The sequence below is a fragment of the Capronia epimyces genome (genome assembly GCF_000585565.1).
Source record: "Capronia epimyces CBS 606.96 chromosome Unknown aczIQ-supercont1.11, whole genome shotgun sequence".
NCBI classification, from domain to species: domain Eukaryota; kingdom Fungi; phylum Ascomycota; class Eurotiomycetes; order Chaetothyriales; family Herpotrichiellaceae; genus Capronia; species Capronia epimyces.
This window is the reverse complement of record NW_006912914.1, coordinates 242126-265721: the sequence shown is the minus strand read 5'-3', so window position 1 is coordinate 265721 and position 23596 is coordinate 242126. Positions and strand designations below refer to the sequence as shown.

Sequence of the window (23596 nt, the reverse complement as noted above, 5' to 3'; positions counted from 1 at the left end):
CTCTCTCGGCTACCAGGCACAGCCCATTCCACCCCACTGGAACCTCCAAGCGTCGGTACCAGGCCAAAGTTTCAGCTTTGATGCCAGCCGACGCTCATCCACCACATCCTCCTCTCCAGCCGACTAGTGTCCGTCTCAAATTGATCATGCCCGAGCCCACCAAGCATCAGCAGCAGGGTAGCAACCCCATTTCGATCCCGGGAGGCCGTAATGAGCATGAGCACGAGTCTAGCGGTAGCCCGCAGCGACCTTCTTATTCGCCTGTAACGCCCACACTATCTCACACCAGTCTGGCGCAAGATGATGATCGGGTGGAATTACCACCCTCTCAATTCATGGATGAGCCCGACCCAGTACCCATCGACCTTGACGATAATCCGGATGCCATGGCATTGAGAGCAACACTGTCTGTCCTGCAACTGCAGCGGCAACAAGCATTGAGGGATATGCGAGATCTCGACAAGATGAAACAAGCGGCCATGGAAGACCCTGAGCAATTCGTTAAAGACCTCCAGGAGGGCAAACTGACGGGTCCTCCGCGGCAAGGAGTTGAGGTAGACGAGATGGAGAGTCTAGAACATGAGACTCCCGCTAGAGATGGCTCCAAATTTGGCAGATTCCCAAGTGCACAAAATGTTATGCGAAGTCCACCGGTGGAATGGGCCAAGTACCACGTCGTCGGCGAGGCCCTGGATCGTATCCACGAAGTGCAACAACATTATCCTGGGTACACTGAAGATATGCAGGGCCGTGCAGACCAACCCTTGCCCCAAACGGTGGCAGCGCCTTATCGGCCATTCATGGATCGCCTTGATGGCGCGCAAGCCGCTTCAAAACCTCGAGCTTCGGAGCCGTGATCTCATCAGAACATTTATCTCAGTTTTGGAAAGCTAGGATGCAATGCATCAAATCAACTATGGACAGTCGCCAACCCGCCTGCACGTGGTTCTGCACGTGGCTCTGCGCATTTGTTGGCCACTTCCTAGGCTTGTTCGACATCTGACATTCGCCCTGACTCCCTGAGCTCGATTTCTTTGATTAGGCTCTGCGTCTCCTACTATGAGGCCATTCTTGCTTTGCAGGAGATCACGCAAAGACGTAGCAGTCACACTTGCTTAGTGCAGACGAACACTGTTTGCCAATTTCACGTACTTCTTGTAAGTATTCTTGTGCCTGGTCATCTCAACGTGGTCTGCCGCAATGCAGAGAGCACAACGTGGTCCTTCCCTCATGGCTCTGTCGGTTGCCAGTCCATTGGATACAATGTTGGTATCTCCTCCCCATGGCCCTGCATTCACAGGATCCGACAGGTTGATGTACTGGCCACATCGGTAGCAGAGGCGCCAATCGTCCGGGACCCAGGTCTGCAGACGGACGAGAACCTGAAGGCGGTGGACTCTGGTTGTTCGTTGTGGCTTGGGAAGCAAGAAGCTTATTCCATCTCTGAGCCTAACATCCTTGATGTCTTCGAACATCTCCGCGTTCTCTTTGCAAGTCAATGCAAGCGACAGGCGATCTGCGACAGTGGGAAGGCGTTTCCAAATGTTCAGCTTGATTTCCAAGGGAAGCTCCAAGAAGCTGCTGTCCTGTGGAGCCCGGTTGGACGTGATGACCTAGGTGGTTACATGAGTATTGCGGCCGTTTGTGAGGGCATTTGCCACTAACCGCTTGACTAATGAATGGTTCCTTCAGATGATATTTGATGCGCTTGACGATTTTGTTTGCCCTAACAAACTGCGTCATTGCTCTCTCCAGTGGTCGGTATTCCCTCTCCAGAACTGCTTCCGCTTGAGCTATCCTGTTGGCACAGAGTCAGTGATGAAAACGTGAGGAAGTCAAGTTGCGTACTCAGCCGGGGTGGGCAAGGGCAACGACATCTTAAGCAGCCGGCAACGAGTCTAAGTTGAGAGTCAGATTGGAGGCTCCGGTGAGATGGGGAGAATGGCCGTGCCTTAACCAGGGTTGAAGAGGGTTGAATGGTTTCTAACACCCAGATCAGATGAGTTTGGGAAAGTGGTAAGAAGGTATTTGGGAGACGGTCAGATAAAGAGCAGGACAACGTGGGAGCCAAAATATACGTGCCAAGCTGGCAGACAGAATAGTCCGCATAACACAGGACGTGTGAAGACAGACCCGCGCATGTATTGCTCCATCCTTCGCGAGATGATGTCGTCGCCGATATGGTTACGCTGGCCTATGATTACAGGTACGGAACCGTGGCTCTAAAGACGTTGTCCTGGGTTTTCAGACCTTTGTTAAGACAACTGGCCAAGTTGCCGACAACAACATACCAGGCTCAGTGGTCTGTTTACAGCCTTCTTTCAGCGATTGATGCAGATAGGGGGTCATACTTCTTGCACAGAAAACAACCCCCTTCGCCATGGGCATTTCCCTCAGCCTTCATTATGTAAGCATGTGAGCAACAAGGCTGTATATCACGTGCAGAGCACATGCCAATCAATTGAGAAAGTGACGTCACTGGTGTTGGACAATGGTGATACAGTCATACATCACAAGTCGCAAACTCAGGTAGAAATAGCTACAGCTGTTGAACATCATTGTGATCTGCCCGTCTTGATCTACAAGTCTCTCAGCTCTCAGAAAGCGAGCCCAGTGTCTTTGTACGACGGCTAACGAGTGAGGGTTTTGGATAGACTTTAGTTGTGACGACGTCATAGTTTGGACACATCACCGTGTCACAAGCTTCACCCTGTACCATAAATTCACGGCGTATCTTTGCGGGAACAACTACCTCTTCTTTGTCCTATCTTGTGGCTTACCAAACCTTGAGGCAACACTATCATACCTGGCCGCGAAAATGTCATCCCTTGACCCAACCGCGCCATCGCAGCCGACCCAGCAGTCGGGACTCAACCAGGTGTGGAATCCTGCATCAAAGACTTCTGCTGAAGAATCCATCTCCCACGACACTTCGAACGCATCAGACAGAACTGTCGATCGCCGCACCCCCCATGACGTACCTTCTCAACATGGTGAAGCAGCGAAGCCAGGTGCTCTAGGGAGTGGGGAGCGCGGCCCGCTCACCGAGAAATTAATTCCGGAATCGGATGAGCAAAGCTATGCAAAGGGTGACAGCAACCTGGAGGGCGAGCAGATGCGGGCGCCTGGCGAGGGCGATGTGGCCAGGGCGGTGCGCTCAGGCGGTGGCGGCGGACACGGGGAACAGGACAGCTTGACAGAGAACCTGGGGGCGAAAGAGGCCGAACACGAGCGAGAACTGCACAAGCGAGGAGAGCGGACAGGGAAAGAGATCGAAGAAGAAGAGAAGGAGGACTGGACGGGTCGGAAAGCAGACATTGCTAGTGCTTTGGGCGACGGGAGGGACAGATCGCCCAAGGTCGTCCTGGCTCCTGAGGAGTAGATGAAGCACACCAGAAAGGGCTGGCAAAATGCAGATTGAGAGATACCCCGGAACCGAGGGAGTGACGAGGACACGGGAAGTTCATGATGACAACGGAGCTAACTCCCTGCTACAATACTAAGATACTATCATGGGTCATATCCCCTTCACTTTCTCTGCTCAGATATTGGACAGGCTGCTCAAGCTCTTCTTATGCATTCCATGGGCGTGGAAACTTTCAAATTACGGCTTGACCGCTCTCAGTCACTCTGTCTATCCCCTCCCATTCCGCCTTCCAGCTCTGCCCTCCACTGTACCACCTCGCTGTACTGCAACGGCTCGGTCCCTGGACAATAGCTTCGAACAACCAAGCCCGCCATAGTGGTGGTGGAAAGGCAGTCAAACAACAATGGAACAATGCCAGACAAATACGTAGCAATTGGTTGTTGTCTGCCATTCTTTGTGGCGATGGGCTTTGTTTGCCGCACCCGGTGACAAGAACTGCCGCCAGCCACTGGCACGGCACGACAGGCAGTGGCGGCGGCACAAAGAGAGATAGGCAGCATCACCAGATTCTGGGGCGGGTATTTAATATGGAGTGAACGGGCATGATCTCCTCCTTGTTGGTTTGTTTGTTCATTGCCGCAGCTGTCAAGGCTCTAGATTCGGTCCGCCCAGGCAAAGATCAAGACGCCAGGACAGATTGACTCACAACGTGGATGAGAAGAGGAATCTTAGATCCGCTGATACAAAAAATGTGTTATTACAAAACTTGTATCTACCAGGCGTGCGGGCACGTCTCCATGTGCAGCGCCCCAGTCATGAACCCGCCTTGTTCCAATCAAAGCCGAATGGCCGCTCGAGAGCCCTCCCAGAACCCGACGGGAACAAAGGCGCGTGACGGCAACATGGGCGAGAAGGGCAAAAATGCAGAACTCTACTCCTGGATGCAACAAGGGGAGTCAACCACACCATGTGCGGATATACTCACTCACCCTTGGCATACCTTGAGCGTGAGCAGCCTCTGCCAGTCATGTCAGGAGGACCGGGACATGAGAATTGGGCTTGCCGAGAGACCTGTGAGACAAGACATGGCGAGGAGGATCTCGGCCAGAACGATCGAGCGCAATGAGCGAGGGTTTTCACATGGTCGCCGCATCTACCGCAGCTCGACCATGTTGCCGATGAAGCTTGAATCGAGCGCAAAGCTAAACATGCGCAAGGAACGAGTGGCCGCCACCAACGATCGAGGCAAGACCGGTGACTCGAACGCCGCGCGACAACGGATGGGCGACATGGGAGCCGGAGTGCGTAGCTGGCTCGCACAGGACGCGGCCTTAGCCCAGTCTCCTGGAATGGAGTGCGGACAGAGCTTTGAAGCGCCTGCGCCTTCACCTTCAAGTTCGGGTCTGGCTGCTCGCCATGCCTCGACCCTGACCCCGTCCCCGTCGCCGCTGACTCGGCTGTCTTTCGCGGCTTTGGCGGGCACCTCTACAAGCAGCGCAATGGAGACGTGGTAGGCTGCTCAGTGTACAATATACAATATATCACAGGTAGGCACTACACATTGGACCTGCAGGCTGGGCCAAATACAGAATACAGAATACGGCGCAACAGAATTAGTACTTGGGGCCTACACTCCCCCGTAGGTCGCATATTGGCCACGTGATTGCCGATTTCAGATGTTACATAATCAAACATTGCACAGACACGTGCAGACAACACAGAGCTACTTCTCGTTGAGACTTCCCTCTTAATTATCAATCTTCTATGGATCGAATTTACCTTCGTCACCATAGAGAACACTTTCCTTTCAATTATGTCAAGATTATGACTGTTGAGACGGTCGTCGCCAGTGCAGGACAGCTTATTACCTCCCGTTTACGAGCAGCCGCATTGATTCTGTTCGGTTCATCGCCAGCCTTCCGACGATAGCCAACCCCCGCAACGGGGCAGAAAACGGACAGACTGGCTGGTCATGACAACGCCAATCCTGTGGTTGTGTGTACGGGAGTGCTGACGGAAGAGGCTGTTCAATGGCCTTGGATCAGCAGAAAGCAAGTCTAACTTACTCCAGGACCCCTGTCAAATTAAGTGGTGGCTGATGTTGCCCGACTCTAGCGGTGCATAAGTGCATTCGCATATGGGGGCGGAATCGGCTTTCAGAGGCGCAGTCATCTCTACCTGGCTTGTTTCGCAATAACCTTTCATTTGTTGACTACAACACAGCCACACTCACTCTTCCTTGGGAAACGACATCCGCGCAATACCTTTTTTCTTCATCATGTCGGGGCATCAACTGGCACCAAGGTGAGAACGGCTCTCAGGCGTGCATGTTATCAGATTAGGCACAAATCACACGGCGTCTTGAGGACTTGGAGAAGGTTCCGTTGTTGTACCCTGTTAAACGATGTCGAGCCCTGGTTCCGCGTCGTCCGGGACCGCCAGCCCTGCGGGACCCAACGTCCGATCCTACCGCGAAATCTGGTCAAAAGAGATTGAATTTAACCACTGGGGGGGTGTTCTGGATTTTCCCACCAGTGGATGGATCACCAGTGGATGGATCACCATCATGGACATTGCGCCTTCCGGAGACCTCGCCCAGTGGAGGATAGCTTCCCCTGGCCAGAATGAGAGCCTTGAGACATGGATACGCACACATAGGGAATTGCTCCGTACCACTGGCTCGGGCTCGATGACTCGCCTGATTGTGTTCGAGCGTACCTCCGACCACTGGGCTCGAGAACTGATTGGATTACATTACGACATCGAACCGGAGTTCTTCAAGGATGTGGCACTCAGGTTTTGATCCTAGTGAGTACAGGTGGTGGCCAAGATTCGAGCACCGCCTACCCCGATTCTTGACCGGCTCTTCCCCGAAGCACCTCGATCTTGGAGGCTGGGTTGCCAAAGTCGTTACTAGAGATCGGACGGCCCAGCTTGGACCGGAGAATGTCGGTAGGTTGAGCCATTTGAGTTACTCAAGTCTTGTAGCTGATGGATCAGTTATTCTATCAGCTCCTCTCCTTCCCGTGACCAAGCCATCTTTGGCTGCACTGGACAGGACTGGTCTTATCGACAACGAAAAGCGACGTTTCACACTTGGGGAGGGATTCTACGACGTTCATGACAATCGCGATGACAGCGACTACTTCGTACATTGCTCCCATCTGTACATCGCAGCGATTGGCCAATACGACAACGTGTTTCGTGCCCTTGCTCACGAAGACCCTTTGATGCTGGTGTTGCCAGTACTCGAAATATATACAACCTTTATTTGGGGAGATCTTGAGGTGCAGGACAGGTGCATTGGCTTCGTGAGGCAGAGCTGGAAGCAACGGCAAACCCTACTAGAGAGATCCTGGAATCGGCTGCGGGTTCTGAAGCATGAAGGAGGCCGACCTTTCGAATGCTTCCGGAAATACGACCGAGATCACAACAAGGGACGAGCACAACAAAAGGCAGCCTGCATTGATCTGTTCCAGAGATGGGATTGCATCATAAAGGAGATCGACCGCACAGAGCAACTTGCTCGAGACTACCTTCAAGCGTACGTCGGCTGGCTGAGTCTCGAAGAGTCGCGCGCATCTATCAAGCAGTCCAAGATAGCGTTGGAGGAAGGCAAGCGCACGAAATTGAGTAAGTACCGGCACAGTGCCTGACTGGGATCCTTGAATCAAGTTCATGACTGACCCATATATACGGATGCCAGTCACCATACTAGCCTTCTTCTTCATCTCCATGAGTCTGTCCACCTCGATATTTGGGATGAATCTCGAAGAACTCAACGCCATAGGCCCACATCTTTGGGTGTTCGTAATCACCACATGTGTGATCTTTGGGGTGTCTATCACCGGTTGGGCCTTCTCTTATCAGCTCCACAAGTTTTCGGCTCTTCCCAGGGCTCGCATTGGAGAACGTTCCCCAGATGGCCATGATGTACGATGGCAATACAGGCTCCAACTGTTTGTGCGCCTCATCCTGCACGGACACGCGATCTGGGCCTGGAAATCGGGTATCGCTTTCTCACTCCTGACAAGTGGCAGAATTGGATTTATCAGGTCGTGCTGCAGCCACGAGGAGCCATTCCTACCCAGATCGGGTTGGCATTTGACGCGGTACGTAGACCTAAGTCACATGAGCCACGACGACATACATCAGCCTTGCTGTTATATTGTATCGCATCTTTATTTCAAACAAGGGTTCGAATGCCGGAAGTTGGAAACGGTGGCTTGAGGTTGGATTAATGGTTTTATTAGATTCCAATTCCAATTTCAATTCAGATAGAGATCAGCCGGCATGCTACATCAGTTGTCTGGACACATAGACTGAAGCCGAGACCCTTGGGGGTCTGAGGTCTCAAGGCTTTGGCCGTCTCTTCACCGTCACCCACATATCCTTCTGAAAGTGGATTCCGAAACACCTGGTCTTCCACGCATCCAACGGATTCATCAAGCTGAACTGGAAGCGGCGCAGCAGCTCGACGTAGACCTTGTTCAACTCGATCATGGCCACGCTCTTCCCCAGGCACAGGTACTTGCCGTACCCGAAGATCAGCTCGTTGTTCTGCTCCATGAGCTTGAGTTTCTCGGCCGACGGCTCGTCGCCGCCGTCTTGGGTCAAGATCCACCGTTCGGGTCGGAAGGCCTCTTCGTCCGGTCCGAATAGCGCGGGCGAGTGATGGACTGCTTTGGCGGAGTAGCTGTATATACACACATCCGATATAGTCAGTCAGTCATATCCGAAATCGTCAGTCAGTCATATCCGAAATCGTCAGTCAGTCATATAATCCGAAATCGTCAGTCATTCAAGTCAGCGAGCCAAGTAGCGAGCCAAATAGCCAGCAGCCAGCAGCCAGCGAGGGCATTTGTCTTGTCTTTTTTTTCTTCTTTCCACCCTTGGAACGAGATTCCGGCCGTTCCTGAATTCAGCTCCAGAGTCCTTGTAGGGGTTGGGCCAAGAAAGACAGATAGATGGTAGATGGAGATACTTAGACTTACGCCATAGATGTGCCACCAGGCACGAAATAGCCGCACACGGTATCGCCGGCGGGGGGGACCTGGGGAAAGAAGTGATTCAGTTAGTTGAAACTCTTTGTGATGCTTGAAGATACCCGCCATCCTAGTACGATGTGACATCGATACCCTCCCTGTATGGTGCGATATATCAAAACTTACCTTCTTAGCAAGCATTCCTGCAATCGGAGGATACCATCGAAGACCCTGCAGAGGAGAAAAGTGTCAGCCTCCGCTCTGAGCTCAGCTTCAGTCCCTAGACGGGTCGTGGCGAGATAGGGGCAAGGTAAGTCAGTTGGGTAAAAGGCAAGATAAGTCAGTTAGGTATAAAACAGGATGGTGAATGTGATCGGCCTACTGCCAGATATCTCATAGCTAGTGCTAGTGGCTAGTGGCTACTCTCACCTCTTTGATACATGCCTGGAGATACGGCAGTTCTTTGGCATTCGTATTCGAGATGACCTGGTTCTCGTCGGACGGTATCTTGCCGCTTGCTATGGCCTCATCAATCTCCGCCATAAGCTTCGCATATGTCGATGGAGACGAGATGATGCAGCGCAACGTGGCCCTCATGCCTGTGGCAGACGTGTCCGACCCAGCGGCCCTGTGGCGGTCATGTTAGTGTCAGCATCAGTATCAGTATCAGTATCAGCATCATCATCATCAGCATGTGGCGCACAACGTAATACCAATACGTGAGCTGAGAGAGGCAAGACACCTACAATTGCATGACACTTTCCGACTCGGCCTCCTTCATCGTCAAACCATGGCGAATAAAGCTCCCCAGCATGTCACGGTAGTCCTTGTCGGCCTTGGGCTTGCCTTCGACATCGAACCGTTTCGCCGTCTGCTCCTTGGTGATGGCCTGGACCTTCCCCAGGCCCAGGTTACTGTTCGCCGAAGGGGCAAACAGGCCGAGAAAGCCGACGTCGGTCAAGAACTCTATGACCTTGGGAATGGTGCAGGTAGAAAAGATACGGGGAAACATGGTGTCGATTTCGTGAATATAACCCAGATTGTCGGCGTCGTCCCGCAGGTCGTGGAACTTGGTGTCGAAGGAGAGCTTGCTCATGATGTCGCTGGTGAAAAACTGTATCTTCTGCGCCAGATCCATGGGCACCAGCCGTCCCGAACTCGGTTCGCTCAAGTATTTCCGTTCGATCAGGCCCACCAGCTCGAGCACACAGTCGTCAATGTCCTTCTCCAGCGTGAGGTTCTCCTTTCCCGAGTAGCCGTGCACCATGCGTCGGCGCAAGTCGTCATGCTTCTCCTCGCTGCGCTGCGATAACACGTTGTCTTGGCCCGGGTTCAGTCGCATGGCAATGTACCAGTCCGCCCTCGTGTATGGCGACCGGGCGGCCGACATGCGGCGCAAGACGTTGGGGTCAGACACTAGCAACGTATTGGGGGCAATGCGCACCAGGGGTCCGTATTGCTTGCTCAATTCACCGAACTTGTCGTAGATTGCCCCTTGGACATGAAGTCGGAAGAGTGGGATCACCGTCCAAGCCCACCCCGGAGGCCCTGGGATGTGGCGAAGCCGCTGCCAGTATCTAAAAGTCTGGAAGACGAACAGGGCCGCTCCAAGAAAGAAGAGGACATAGCCGATAAGATACGGGGTGATGGCGGCCATTTTCTCTGGCTTCAACTCTTGCTCTGGCGCTTGCTCTCGCTCTGGCCCTGGCTCTGGCTTGGGGCCCTGTGTATACTGTATGTATCCGTACAGCCACTTGAAGTCCAGGTCTGCAAGAGATGCTTGGGGACAACGACAAGCCTGACTGTGAACTATAGACTGTCAGATAAGAGGGTCACAATGAATCAGCACGTGGGCTGGGAGATATACATGTACTCGGTACACAGCATAGGGTGGGAAACGGACACCAAGACTCTGAATTCCGTCCTGTACCCACGCTATTCGGTCAAGGATGGAAGCCTAAGGAGACTAAGGTCCTAGGTACTGATAGGAGGCCTCCTAGGCCATCATCCCCTACTAGCTTGTATGTACGGAGTACCTATCTGTACGCGATGCGGGACCAGTGCCAACGAAGCCCAAGCCCCCGGGAGAAGGAGGGGAGGGGGATTAGGGCGTTCAAAGCACTACTGTAACGTCCTTGAACCTGAACTCCTGGCGGTGACACTACTGTAACGTTCTTAACCTGAACTCCTGGCGGTGACAACGTTGCTTCCGGGATGACCCTGAGTGATGGCGTGATGCTTGCAGCTCTGAGGGTGCTTGAGATACAGAGGATTAGCAAGTCCTTCCAATCTGACCCGACCATGAAAATCATTACAGCGACCTCTTTTCATCGTCACGATGATCCCAGGATCAATGGCAAGGTCTGTACTGTACGGACTACGGCTACCTGTACAGCTGAGATGGTTCGGCCAGGCCGGCACAGAAAGAGGAGACGGAGACAGAGACGGAGACAGAGACGGAGACAGATACAGAGACTCAAGCTCAACGGACAGACACGTGTACGGAGCCCTCTCATTCGGCTGGCTTTTGGCCGTAGACGACGTATCTGCAGCCGTCGGGTTAGCGTATGTACTTCAGCGCGGAAGGGGGAATGTGGAGGGAGTGGTGCTGGCTAAGGCTTCTTACATGGGCCAGTACGAATGGATTCTCCTGTCCTGGATATCATTCCTCACCCGCACGAGGAACAGCTGGATCTCCTCCAGCGTCATGCCGAGTGCCATGGTCCACAACCGGACCGTGAAGGCGTCCAGACCCTCGAGCATGTTGATCTGATTCCAACTCCCCATCTCTTTGAGGGCTGGGTCTTTGGCCCAAGGACCGATCGGCCACTTGAGCACCTTTTCTTCGACCTTGACAAACCCGGCTTGAATCAGCCACTCTTTATACTTGGCCGTCCATGAGGGATCGCGTTGGATCCTCCTGCAAGCCTCCATGTACTTGTCGTTCCATTCCTCCAGCGCGGTTCCCTGGATGGTCCCGTCGTCGCACAACAGTGGCATGCATAAGTCCTGGATCTCGAACCAGCCGCCCGGTTGCAGAGCATCAAAGGTTTGTTGGAACAATCGCGGGAAATCCGCACTGGAGGTGAGCAACATCCGCGCGTGGATCAGGTCGAACTTTTGGACGTAGGTCCATGGCTGGTCGAAGTCGTCCACTTCGAATTTGGCGTTGGGCGGCACCAACGCCGGTTGGATGGGACTGAGGTCAATTCCTAGCACGTTGGCCTCGGGGTGTGCATCGGCAAAGTCGACGACCCAGATTCCTGTCCCTGTTCCGAGGTCGAGCACTTCACGCAGCTCTCTTTCAACAGGCGCCAGAATGAACTTCCCGCCGAGTGACCGCCAGAACATGGCGTGCTGCATATCAAGGCGCTCTTGCTCCGGTCCATCCTCCGGAAGTATATAAGCCCCGTCCTTGTATTTGTGATAGAGACGTCCATTTTCGTAGACGCCCTGGAAGAGACTCGACCTGACCGACTCGGTCGCCGTGGATAGGTTGTCTCCTAGCGAAGAGTCGGTGTCGTTGTCATTTTCATTCTCATCGACCTCGACCTCGATTCCAACATTCCCCGGAGCTTCTGACCCTGGTGCCTGTGCTGTGCTCATGGTCTTGAGGAATTGATATTGTTATTGTTACGGCCACTTGAGTCAGTATGATCCGATCATAAGATGGACTGTCGATGGCCACACGGGCAGAAATGTGTGACTCCAACTGATACTGATACTGATACCAGTAGTTGCGTTGTGCAAGGCAAGTCCGTGTGTATAGAATCTAGGCCACGTCGAAACGACTTGGATGAGCTCGATGATGAGAAAGGTGAGCCGCTCATTCTGCAGTGCTGTACGGAGTATGTGTAGCTTGAAAGCTGATCTTCGGCTCGAAGAGCAAGAGGTGATCCTTTTCAGTACTTTAGGCAGTGCATTAGGCCATGTCAACTGTCAACCCAACCGGCTGATCAGCCTTCCGGTGCGGTGCGTTAGGGCCGGGTGGGAAGCGCAAGCTCCCCCGGCCTCCGTTCTCTTCCTCGACGGCTCGGCTCCTCAAACCGCCTAGTCCAGTAGTACAGGCACCTACAGGGCCACTCCGTAGGATGTCGGCTTCAACCGCAACTCTCAGTGGACATGGACGATTCAGCAAGTTCTCCGTACCGCATCCCGTTTTCTAGAATCCTAGACCATGCACAGGGCACAGGGATCGCGACACCAGGTTCTGCCGCAAATCACATGTGGCTGACAAGGGATATGGAACAGGGCCAAGCCAAATACATTACGTGGATGTAACGTGATAAGCGACATGCCCACGGAGTGCATATCCCACGCAGTCTTCCATTCTCTTGTTTTCGAATTCGGAAGAAGGCAATCCGTGGTCCGTCCGCAGTCAGTCACCTCACCTCTTCGCACCCTGCTGGCACCGGCACTTTCGGTGAGCTGAGGTTTCTGGTATCAGACGATTTTGCCCCTTCGATTACCCCATATTCCGCAGTAAGGCTTGGTTGTCCTCTCCAGAAACGAGAAGGGACTGCCAGGAGAGATTCAACGCAGATGAAGGGTTTTGTTCCGCCATGAACATCAATGCTAGCAAGCGACGTGTGTCTTTGTCCGCAAGATAGAGACCGCTGTGAAGATAAGCTAAGTTTCAGGCGTCGTCAAGGATGTCAATCGAAATCGTCAATGGGATCAGTGGTATTATACATATACTATATTGCAAGCATCCCGTCCAGACTCCAGGCTCCAGGCTCCAGGCTCCAGGCTCCAGGCGGGTGAGTGGCGGCCTTGTAGTTGCATAACAACTAGTCTCTCCCTGATGAGGCAGAACCACCATGTCATTCTTGCCCTTTGCTAGTCGACTGGTAGACAGCTGTTCTCTTCAAGTTCTCCAACAAGCCGAGTAATCTCGAAAAAGCACAACACCCCAGGTAGGTGCCCAGGGCTACATGACCGGTGCGGGTGCAGAGGAGGCTAAAAGCGGCTCTTTGCGAACGCTGTTTTCGGCTGCTCATTTTACCTGCTACTAGTGCAGCAGTACTCCGTAGTAGGCGGGAGTACATGTTGAGATACTCCGCCGTACTGGATGAGTTGCGCTGATCAGATGCCGCTAAACTCCAAATAGAGATCGGCCTTGGCACCTGGAAGCTGGCGATTGAGCTCGATTCCATTAGCAAGACAAAGACAGACAAGCTACACCCACTGGCATTGCCCTGCAACTCCACGTACACAGATACTCAGCTCGCAGCTCTTCCTGCTCGGGTCGTGCTCGGTGGTCCTGAGGTTCCAACACAGGAGACTGGTCTTGCTCACGACTATCTCCGCCCACCTCACCTTCTCGACCTCTACCTCTACCTCTACTAGGGGCGTCGCATCCCGTTCCTCCATACCTTTCTGGTCGGCATCACCGCATCTCCCAGAATGCCGACTCCAGAGTCCGAAGCGTTTCTCGCCAAAAAGCCTCAGGTGCCGCCTACCTTCCAGGGCGTCGACTTCTCAGACAACCAGGCGGTCACCAACGCCCGAGATGCGATTGTACGGGAACAATGGGTCCAGCAGATGATGCAGAGATTGGTGGGCGAGGAGATGGGTACGTCTCCTGAAGTTCGATATCCTTGCACGCGATAGACGATGAGGGCATTTGTCGCAGAGGTGGATGTATACCCTGCCGGCTGTGTTCATTGCCATGGGCGCTGGACCGCAAGAGAATGCTGGCTGTTTACGCTGCTGAACCGAAACATGCTTGCTGAGATGCACTACTGATAATGGGCTCATAGGAAAATGCTACAAACGTGAAGGTGTCAATCATCTGGAGAAGTGCGGGAAATACAGAGGTATACAGCTGCCCCATCATGACTTTGGAGGCATACCTGCGTGGGCATGTGATTGAGTGACTGCAACTAACTTTGTCGTGTTTTGGGCTAGACCGTTATTTGCAACTGTTAAAATCAAACAAGGAGAAAGGCTACAGAGGACGACAGCAAAACTACACCCCCGGCGTCGACGGACCAGCGGGCGGACCGGAGATTCATACGGATTACCCGAGTGTACAGCAAGCCAAAGGCTCAAAGGGCTCGGATTACAGACCTGGAAACACGACCGGCCAGGGTGGCAATGTGTTATATTAATGTCAAAAAAAGATGGGACAGAGCATTTGGAGAGAACGGGGAAATGGAACTGTACATACTACTCGGCCATGCGTTCGAAGTCCGCAAGCAGAAGCCCAATGCCAGCAGTCGAGCCTTCAACCCATACATAAACCTGCGCCGAGATGAAGCCCACTGGAGTTGCCTACATTGTAACTATTTCGGACAGATGATATATCGTGATGGGTCTGGCCACAGTACTCCGTACGTTGGGAGGATTCCGGCCAGTGATTAAATTCAACCATACCAGCACGTATGTCAAGCTGCATTACGGAGAAGGTGTTCACCATACAGCTGTCTCCCGTGGCGCTGGAGTACGATATTCTGGATGATTCGTCTCTGCTAGAGCTCCTGATCAACAACTGAATGTTGCAGTCGTGCAGACATGATCTCGACACAACGACCGACGTACGTAGTAACATGAAATCTACTGGAACTTGAACCTGTGGCCAGGCCGATAGAACGAGACTTTTGATTCTTGCCACGACGTAGGCGAAGGACTGCAGAAGTTCGCCAGAGCCACATGGCCGACCAGCTTGACCTGACAGTTGAGAGAAGCTATAGCTAGATTCATTCATTCGATCATGGCTACCGCAGGCGACGGCCATTCCTCGACAGGCCATACCATATATGTCAGGGCCAAGTCATAGTCTGCCCTCTGACGCCGGCCATGTCGGGTGTAAACTTTAGACATAGACGTCTCCCTTTCATAATTTCCCCTTGACGCCCGCCTTCTCCGCGGCAAAGGTGGCGAGGGCATCCATCAACGGGGGACTCAAGGCGTCGTACGACTCCAGGCCGATGGACTTCAATTTGGCGCGCACGTCTCCCATCTTGGCCGGGTCAAAGCCCTGCTCGATGAGCGACGAGACGAAGGCAGCGAACTGCGGTTCCTGCCAGCCCTTTTCGTCGGACAGTTCGACGTGCACAAAGTCGAGGCCCTTGAAGGCATGGTCCTTCTCGATGCGCCCGTACAGATGGACGCCGCAGTCCTTGCAGGCATGTCGGAGGATGGTGGCGTCCTTGTTCACGATCTCGAGCTTGTCTCCGTTGGCCGTCACTTCGACGTTGTCGACGGGGACGACGGCGACGATGGAGAAGAGCGCCCCCTTGGGCTTCCAGCATTGCGAGCAGCCGCACGCATGGTTGTGCAACACGTTTCCCTTGATCGTCACTTCGACCGGCTTGCTGCTGCAGTGGCAGTGCAACTTGCCGCCTGGGAAGCTGTCGCTGCCTTTGGTCAGGCCGTTGTCGATTAGGGGGTGGAGGGAGAAGGCCATGGTTGGTGTGGGCTTTGCGATGCGAGTGAACCGTGTAGCAGCAGCAGCAGCAGTATGTAATAGTCTAGGTGGTAGTGGTAATGGTAGCTAGGATCTTGTTTTGCCTTGCCAAAGAGCAGTCAAGTCGGGCACGCTCGCGGCTGGGCTCCTTGATCATTTTATACGTTTTCCTGAGCAACTGCAACGCAACTCGGCGCCGCAGTGCTGGGTGCAGGGCATCCGCACCCACATCCACAGGTCCAGTTCCAGTTCGAGTTCCAGTTTTGTCGGATCCGTCGCTCGAGCTCGAAGCACCTGCATTTGAGGGGTAATAGTTTACCTGACGCGCACTCCTCACGAGCTTCAGGCCTACGGATCAGGGATCAATCTCAGTCGCTGGAGCATGGTTAGCATTGACGCGAATGTGACGACTTGAGGAGAAAGTTGCCCGCTTGAAGAGTCAGGGCCCCTCTGTCCGTCCCCCGTCCCCGTTCCCGGCCCTGTGCCTGGATTCCGAGCACCCGCCCGCTTCGCATTGCGGCATTGCGGTGAGAGAGAAGAGACAGAGAGAGAGGAGAGGAGAGGTTGTCCCACATCCACATGCGGACGGCGCCTGCGCCCACATTTTCGCATCGGCAGTTGCCTGGTGGAAGTGGGTTTGGGTTCGGATTCAGCGTTGCGAAAAGGCGAAAGGATCACTCTGCTCTGATAACGGTGGAGCTGGAGCTGGAGCTGGAGGGATGATTCTTGTCCCGGCGTGGTGAGATTTCCTGTCGCGAGCACGACATGACACCAACACCGACACCAACTCCGTATCTGGCTTTCTTGTCCCGGCCAGCCATCAGCATATCCGTACAATGTATTTCTGGAACTGGCGACGATCACAACATCGACCCCATTCGACGAGATGGGGTAATTCCTTGCGCGCCGCGACCGCGAAATCGTTCAGCCGGCAGGCTTAGGCACCCAGAAGAAGTGATCGACCGCGAGCAAGCACGGCGGAAAAGGACGCCGCTTGTTGGTATGGTATCAATGCGGCTCAGCCGTAGGAGAAACCGTGCATGTCCATCCCTGAAGACTTACACTGACCCTCCTTACCCTCCTTACCCTCCTTACCCCTCGATGAGGGGCTCTTCTTGCTTTCCTTTAGTATACAGCCCGCCTCTTGCATCCCCTTCGCATCTCGATTGGGGGACGGGGACGGGGCCGAATACCCTGAGTAAGGTCATCGACTGGGGTGTCCATATTAGTCCGTACTTCTCACACCGCCCGATGACGAGATAAGACTGTAGAGTCTAGACTGTCTTGGTGATATTAATTATTGGCTCAGCTCTCAGCTGGTCGGCCATAAAGGTCAACTAATTATATCGTCCAGAGGAGATTCTTAGCTAATCCCTGTCTCGCTGCGTTGTCCGGAGGATCTGTTTATGTGTGTATATACTCTGTATACATCTATATGGATATTGATGTGACAAGCCGGAATTCTATTGCTTTTACGCAGTCCTTGAACCCTACACCGGGCCAGTCCAGACCACATGCAACAGGAACAGTGCATTGCTGACAGTGACAGTGCTGCACCAGACATGCACCTGGCACCAAGTCGGTGACGGTGAGTCCAAGGGGCTCAGGACTTTCCTGACAGGCATAGAGCATGATATCTCCTCAGGGCTCTTCTGCGCCGGTGCTAATGTGTGGCACAGCGTGGCATCTCGACACTCGTCACAGGTGGGAATTGCCATGGATTGGAAAGCCCAAGGGTGCGAAGATTTATCTAGTCCTTGATAGAGGATGAGAGGGTGCACATTTCAGTTGAGGCTGTACCAGGGCAAGGCTGGGAAGGCTGTGGCATTAAAGCGGCGTGTATTTGAAATCCTTAGAAAGTTGTTTTGACTGGCGGCCAAGTGTGGTTGGGGTTGCCGTCGCCGTCGCCGTCGCCGCTTGACACAACTTGAAGGGCTCAGGCCACGGGACTGTACAATATCAATCAAGCATCTGCCAGTTGCAAGTCGTAGAAGAAGACCTCCCAAGGTAGCTATCTATCTCTTTCTCTTTCTCTTTCGGCAGATCCGCCGATCCACCGATATGCCTTTTCCCTTCGTGCTGTCCACCACCTCCCATGTCTCCCTTCAGACGAGCCTCACCTCCTCCACTCACCCATCCCTGCCCTTCGCGGCCACATCTCATCGGTCTGTCCTTCGCGCAGCTCTGAAGAGCCACAAGAGACTGCCCCCTCTCGACCAGGCCACGAATCTACTGACGCTCGCCACTACCATCCAAGACTATCTCCGCTACCTTTTGACCCTAGATCTTGCGCTGTGCGGGAGACCTGTCGCCGGGGAGGAAGTCGACATCACATTGGCCACCGAGCCGGAAATCGAATGGCGACCGACCCTCGGCGCAAGTGGGATTCCAGGCCGCGAGAATGAAAGGGTCACGGGGAAAGGGCTCGACTATGAGATCTTCTTCGTTCACCACACTCTGGCTCTTGTCCAGAGCTTGCTCGCCCGACAATCGTTGCTGGGGCTATACGCCTCGGCCAGCCCGACAGCGGAGCAGAGGACAGTGTTGATCCAAAATGCGACCAAATGTCTCAAAGTGGCCCATTCTCTTCATTCCTATCTACTCCTCAGGGCGAAATCTCCTTTGGGATCCGACGGGCCTCTAAACTTCCCGCCCAGCGCCGTGGATGTTTCTCCGCCGGCGCAGTCCGCTCTGCAGCATTTGGCCCACGCCGAGTTCAACCTCTTATGTGTATTAAAAGACGACCCATATCCCGCTCTGCTGGTCCAATCGCGCAACAAAGACGATCGAGACTGGATGATTAGAGCGCCTTCAATCCCCAAAGTCCGCGCCCAAGTGTTGACCCGGCTGTGCATTGGAGCAGCAGAGCATGCTTCCCTAGCATCGGTGGCATTGAAATCAGACAGCTACAAGGTCTCGAAGGATCTGCTGGAGTATTGCGAAGGAGTGCGGAAAGCTGCGCGGGCCAAGGCCTGCCGGTTCCAGGCTCTGGATGAAGACTTGGCTGGGGCGACGGGGAAAGCTATAGCATGGCTACGGGCGGCGAGAAACGAACTTGGACTAGAAGTGGCTAAGGACGGGTCTAAGTCTTCCGGCCTGGGCAAGTTGAAGGCTTCTTGGAGCGAGAGAAGAGAAGACAAGAGGATCGAAAAGGGTAGTTCAGCCTGGGGCCTGGACGGGGGAAAGCTCGAAGAGGCGCGGATAGTGGAGTATCTCGACCACAAGATGAGCAAGGAGAACGACACGATCAACGTGCAGCTGATCCCGGAATGGAGGCCACTCCTGGCATCTCTCCCGAGCGGGATGAACATGCCCATCGACGAGAAGTGGACGCCGGTGGTTCTGGAAGAGGATGAGCTGGCCACCATGCGAGCTCCGCCAGAAAACAAGGACATGGCAGACGGGGGGAGTTCGGAGGACGACGATGGCGGCCCAAAATCCCCGGTGGGCGCATTTCCGGGGACGCAGCACGACTATGGCGGACATAGGACCACGTACTATTGACCAAGACACGCCGTGCGCAGGATAGATGTCGATGTCGCCTCTGGAGGAACCATGATCATGATCCATGCTGCATCCTCACATCTGACGAGGCCGAGGCCCAAGCTCTTGTGAATACAGTATCAACCGGTCCCATCATCCTGAATAGTCCCGCAGGGGTGAAAGATCATAGGAGCGTGGCAGCACCGGGAGAACACGGCACGACCAATGACTCGCGACAAGCGGCATCGCGTCACTCGACTGACTCGCCAACTTCTCCCGCCTTACCCCTGTCTACGTTTCAACGTCGTTTCAGATCCTCTCTTCTCCAGTACCGCCGCCAACCATCACTGGCACTTCCTTCCATCGCGAGCACAGCTGCCGACTTCTAGAATCCCTCCCTATGCAAAGCTCAGCTCAGTTCACCTCGATCCGCGGACCAGTGTGGCCTGATGGCTGACCAGATCGGCGCGAACGATGAGGCCGGGACCGCGGCGCGTCTCGAAAGAGGCCCTCGCGCCGGCCAGGCCACGGTTGGACATGAGGCCTCGTTCAAGGTCTGCAGGTACAGGTAGCTGTTCCGTTCCGCACCACACCATGATCAAGGTGACGGCAGACCGTAGCCCGTGGATGTTGACGGTTGACGCCTGTGCGATGAGAGTGAGAGCTGATGATGCTCACTGAGTGACGGTGAAGTCGAGTTCTGTCGACATCTTAAGCTGACAAGACTGCACTCTACGCGTGTTGTTTTTGTGTTGTCTGTCCGCACCACACTGCACGGCGTATATACTTGACTTGTCTATCGTTCCTCGTGCGCTGCTTGCATTCATTCATCCTCGGTCTTGGTCTCGTTCTTCGACACCAACAGACATCTACAAGCGGGCTGGCCCTCGATTCCTCAATCAACAGATCACGGTTTCTTAGCTAATAGCTAATATCGCCATGAAGCCCTTTTTTCTGCTCGGCACAGCAGTCTCAATCCTAGGAACATTGACATGTGGCCTCCCGGCGGTGCCAATGCTTCCGAAAATCACGATCCGAGAGGAAGCTAGGCAGCTCTTTGCCATACCTACGAGCGCCAGCATTTTAATTCGACAACATGTATACATGGCTGCTTCGGCAACTATCGTGGAACCAGTGTCAATGACCGGCGCCGGAACGCATGGGAAGCGAGAGCGAGAGCGAGAGCCAGAGCCAGAGCCAGAGCCAGAGCCAGACCATCCGAATGCGAATCCTGTGGACGATGTGGACGAGGTTTCTATTCAGCCAGCCACCACCAATACAAGGCCTCCCCACGGAAGAGATGAGCATGCTTCTCACTTTGGGAAATTCTTCCCCTACCATCCTGGCGACGTTTCCCAATCTGCATCGGCATCGGCTGCATCTCCCAGTTTTCCAGTCGGCTCAACCACAACTTCACCAGGTTCGGATTCGGGAGAAGGAGAGGACCCTGCTTCCAATTCCAATTCCAATGGGACAACTAGTACTGAGGACAGTTCCGCTCCATCGACATCGACATCGACATCGACAGTCTCAGTAACGGTCACCAGCGCACTGCCGACGGGAATCAGAACTCTTCCTCCCACCACAGCAATCACAGGGGCTGCTATGCCAGAGCCTCTTCCAGCAGCTGCTTCCACCTCGACCTCGACCTCGACCTCGACCTCGAACAGTCCTTCTGCGTCTGCTTCTGCTTCTGCTTCTGTATTGAGTTCTGTCACGGGCACGGGCACAGGGACAAGCACGAGTTGTCCAACGGCATCCAGAAGCAGAAGCGCGGATCAGTCAGAACAGCCGCTGCCCCTAATACTCACCGTCGTCCCTGTCTCTCTTTAGCACGGTCCACGCCGTGGCTATGAGCGGGAAATGTATGCCAGCAATCGTCAGCATCCGTTCGTCTCGCAAGGCTCTGGAGGTGGAAGTGGAGGAGGAGGTTGAGGTTGGTAGCCCAAGATGCCATTTAATTTTGATCTGTTCTGCAACTGTAACTATAGAAGTCCGTCTCTGGTACTTGGTACTCGGTACTCGACCGGAGATGTAAAGGCGCAGGACGGGGAACGGGTGATAAACTTGTCAACGTTGAGGGAGAAGGTGGTCTGGCAAACTGCAAACTGCAAACTGCACTATCCGTATTCGTACAGTTATAAAAAAATATATCTGTACAACCACGGTTGATGTCATCTGAGATGCCTGCTTGCCTGCCTGATGCACAGCCTCAGCCTCAGCCTCCGCCTCCGACCCCGACCCCGATCTATTGGTTACTACAGGATGGGGATGCGGGCAGTACATACGGAGGACGGAGAACGGAGTACGGATACTGTTAGGTGACTGGCAGTACTTCTACCATGTCCTGTCCTGTTCTCCTCCATTGTCTTTCAGCCTTCTAACTTTCTAACATCGTTTGTTGTGCGATCGATAACAAGACTCGACACTGTCGAGCCTGCACTGCATATGCATATGGACGTCTAGCCGCAATATCCTCCAACTTCACTCTTCGCCTTCCCTCTTCCCTCTTCCCTCTTGTCTCGATTTTCTACTCTCTTCTCTCTTGTCTCGATTCTCTACTTCTACCTCTACGTTGACGAGCCTGCGCTTGAGCCTGCGTTTAAACACCGACATCGCAGAAACAAAGATTGTCGACCTCAATTCTCTACCTCTACGTTGACGAGTCGAGCCTAAGCCTGCGCTTGAACATCAACTTCCCAGAAACAAAGATTGTCAACCTCGATTTTCTACCTCTACGTTGACGAGTCGAGCCTGAGCCTGAACACCTACTTCTAGAAACAAATATTGTCGACCTTTTCTCTACCTCTATTTTAGCGAGCCGAGCCTGAGCCTAAGTCTGCGCTTGAGCACCGACTTCCAGAAACAAAGACTGTCGACCTCCCTTCTCAACCTCTGCCTCTACCTTGACGAGCCGAGCCTACGCTTGGACATCAACTTCCCAGAACGGACGGAAGGCTGCACGAGTGACGTCCGTCACCGTCACCGTCCCAATACCGGCGTCTGAGCCATTATTACTATTCCAGTCACGCAAAGACTGCCGAGTTCAGACTCCGTCCTCCGTATTGTTATTACCGTTGATTAGGGACGGGAGGTACACCGCCCACTGAGCTGAGGTCATGGCCCACCCGAATCTCAATCTCCTTACCGGCCTACGAGACCGTGAGATGGGACTGTCCGACAATGCACTGAGCGCTTTGCGATCTCGGCAGCGGCACTTCGGGCACGATGCAAGAGATAGGACAGAGACAGTTGCAATACCGGCGGGCATACGAGATAGGACAGAGACAGCTGCAATACCGGCGGGCATACAAGATAGCCCCGTGAGTTCCATGGCCGCTGCTCTCAGAACGAAATTAGAAGACCTGCCTCAACTCAACATCCAGAACCTGGACTCCCGCCATACTGAGGAAAAATTGTTCGCTTGCCCATTTGCGAAGCATGATAAGTCCAGGTACTCTAAACACAACAAGCATGAGAAGCAATACCGCGTGTGCACAAGGGGAATCTGGCCAGATATATCTCGTCTCAAGCAGCACCTTTTCCGTGTCCATTGGCGTGGGATCCACTGCGTCCGCTGTTTTACTGAGTTCGATAATAAGAGCCTTAGGGACGCGCATATACGTACCGACCGGTGTCTGATGGTAAACTGTCCGTATCCAGAAAAGTTTGCCGAGGTACAATACAACGAGATTCGACGGAAGCGACCAACAAGCACCCCGGAGCAAGTTTGGTATACCATTTACGGCATCCTCTTTCCGAGTCAACCACAGCCAGAGAACCCCTATGCTAACAATGTTAACATACCACCACTGCCAGCACCGCCCGACTTCTCGTACACCCAATCTGAAGACTGGACCGGGACTGAGAAGGATATGGCCATGACCGCGCTGTCGGGCCTGGTGCGGAAGTCGGACCGTCCCTATGCTGATAATGTCAAGACATCACCACTGTCAGCACTCAATCATCCACTGGTACCAGCTGATATACTAGCACCCATCCCTCCATCGGTACCCGCTCCGCCTTCGTCACACCACCGGTTCTCTTACACCCTTTCTGAGGACTGGACCGGGACTGAGAAAGACATGGCCATCATCATGCTATCAGGCCTGGTGCGGAAGTCGGACCGTCTCGAACCTGACTTGGGCTCGGGGTCGGCTGAAAGAGAAGGGAAACGGAGGAGGCTGGGCTACAGATGAGATGGACGAGTGGAAATGTGTGAAACTAGTCGATTGATCAAGAGCTGGTTACAGTCATGTCTTGCCATGTAACTTTGTGTATTTATGGGATATGGGATATGGGATATGGGATATGGGATATGGGATATGGGATATGGGATATGGGATATGG

The 23596-nt window shown here is 53.8% G+C and overlaps 13 protein-coding genes across 13 annotated transcripts; 9 read left to right on the top strand and 4 right to left on the bottom strand.

The window, feature by feature from the left end:
* Positions 1 to 146: 146 nt before the first annotated feature.
* A1O3_10143 (uncharacterized protein) lies at positions 147 to 857 on the top strand (the record flags this gene model as incomplete). Its single annotated transcript, XM_007740234.1, has 1 exon — positions 147 to 857. The coding sequence occupies one exon, from the start codon at positions 147 to 149 to the stop codon at positions 855 to 857; it is 711 nt and encodes a 236-aa protein (XP_007738424.1).
* Positions 858 to 1115: 258 nt separating this feature from the next.
* On the bottom strand, positions 1116 to 1743 carry A1O3_10142 (uncharacterized protein; the record flags this gene model as incomplete). Its single annotated transcript, XM_007740233.1, has 2 exons — positions 1116 to 1613; positions 1666 to 1743. 2 exons carry the CDS (start codon positions 1741 to 1743, stop codon positions 1116 to 1118), a joined length of 576 nt encoding a protein of 191 aa, XP_007738423.1.
* A 1075-nt stretch (positions 1744 to 2818) lies between these two features.
* On the top strand, positions 2819 to 3382 carry A1O3_10141 (uncharacterized protein; the record flags this gene model as incomplete). The annotated part of the gene is made up of 1 exon (XM_007740232.1): positions 2819 to 3382. One exon carries the CDS (start codon positions 2819 to 2821, stop codon positions 3380 to 3382), a length of 564 nt encoding a protein of 187 aa, XP_007738422.1.
* A 1070-nt stretch (positions 3383 to 4452) lies between these two features.
* Positions 4453 to 4881, top strand: A1O3_10140 (uncharacterized protein; the record flags this gene model as incomplete). Its single annotated transcript, XM_007740231.1, has 1 exon — positions 4453 to 4881. One exon carries the CDS (start codon positions 4453 to 4455, stop codon positions 4879 to 4881), a length of 429 nt encoding a protein of 142 aa, XP_007738421.1.
* Positions 4882 to 5771: 890 nt separating this feature from the next.
* A1O3_10139 (uncharacterized protein) lies at positions 5772 to 6170 on the top strand (the record flags this gene model as incomplete). The annotated part of the gene is made up of 1 exon (XM_007740230.1): positions 5772 to 6170. The coding sequence occupies one exon, from the start codon at positions 5772 to 5774 to the stop codon at positions 6168 to 6170; it is 399 nt and encodes a 132-aa protein (XP_007738420.1).
* Positions 6171 to 6313: 143 nt separating this feature from the next.
* On the top strand, positions 6314 to 7023 carry A1O3_10138 (uncharacterized protein; the record flags this gene model as incomplete). The annotated part of the gene is made up of 2 exons (XM_007740229.1): positions 6314 to 6319; positions 6403 to 7023. The coding sequence occupies 2 exons, from the start codon at positions 6314 to 6316 to the stop codon at positions 7021 to 7023; spliced, it is 627 nt and encodes a 208-aa protein (XP_007738419.1).
* Positions 7024 to 7720: 697 nt separating this feature from the next.
* A1O3_10137 (uncharacterized protein) lies at positions 7721 to 10009 on the bottom strand (the record flags this gene model as incomplete). Its single annotated transcript, XM_007740228.1, has 5 exons — positions 7721 to 8063; positions 8362 to 8420; positions 8539 to 8583; positions 8782 to 8980; positions 9099 to 10009. The coding sequence occupies 5 exons, from the start codon at positions 10007 to 10009 to the stop codon at positions 7721 to 7723; spliced, it is 1557 nt and encodes a 518-aa protein (XP_007738418.1).
* Positions 10010 to 10974: 965 nt separating this feature from the next.
* Positions 10975 to 11958, bottom strand: A1O3_10136 (uncharacterized protein; the record flags this gene model as incomplete). The annotated part of the gene is made up of 1 exon (XM_007740227.1): positions 10975 to 11958. The coding sequence occupies one exon, from the start codon at positions 11956 to 11958 to the stop codon at positions 10975 to 10977; it is 984 nt and encodes a 327-aa protein (XP_007738417.1).
* A 1800-nt stretch (positions 11959 to 13758) lies between these two features.
* Positions 13759 to 14465, top strand: A1O3_10135 (NADH dehydrogenase; the record flags this gene model as incomplete). The annotated part of the gene is made up of 3 exons (XM_007740226.1): positions 13759 to 13927; positions 14115 to 14171; positions 14263 to 14465. 3 exons carry the CDS (start codon positions 13759 to 13761, stop codon positions 14463 to 14465), a joined length of 429 nt encoding a protein of 142 aa, XP_007738416.1.
* Positions 14466 to 15190: 725 nt separating this feature from the next.
* On the bottom strand, positions 15191 to 15763 carry A1O3_10134 (S-(hydroxymethyl)glutathione synthase; the record flags this gene model as incomplete). The annotated part of the gene is made up of 1 exon (XM_007740225.1): positions 15191 to 15763. One exon carries the CDS (start codon positions 15761 to 15763, stop codon positions 15191 to 15193), a length of 573 nt encoding a protein of 190 aa, XP_007738415.1.
* A 2061-nt stretch (positions 15764 to 17824) lies between these two features.
* On the top strand, positions 17825 to 19267 carry A1O3_10133 (uncharacterized protein; the record flags this gene model as incomplete). Its single annotated transcript, XM_007740224.1, has 1 exon — positions 17825 to 19267. The coding sequence occupies one exon, from the start codon at positions 17825 to 17827 to the stop codon at positions 19265 to 19267; it is 1443 nt and encodes a 480-aa protein (XP_007738414.1).
* A 918-nt stretch (positions 19268 to 20185) lies between these two features.
* Positions 20186 to 21079, top strand: A1O3_10132 (uncharacterized protein; the record flags this gene model as incomplete). The annotated part of the gene is made up of 1 exon (XM_007740223.1): positions 20186 to 21079. The coding sequence occupies one exon, from the start codon at positions 20186 to 20188 to the stop codon at positions 21077 to 21079; it is 894 nt and encodes a 297-aa protein (XP_007738413.1).
* Positions 21080 to 22365: 1286 nt separating this feature from the next.
* A1O3_10131 (uncharacterized protein) lies at positions 22366 to 23445 on the top strand (the record flags this gene model as incomplete). Its single annotated transcript, XM_007740222.1, has 1 exon — positions 22366 to 23445. The coding sequence occupies one exon, from the start codon at positions 22366 to 22368 to the stop codon at positions 23443 to 23445; it is 1080 nt and encodes a 359-aa protein (XP_007738412.1).
* Positions 23446 to 23596: the final 151 nt, after the last annotated feature.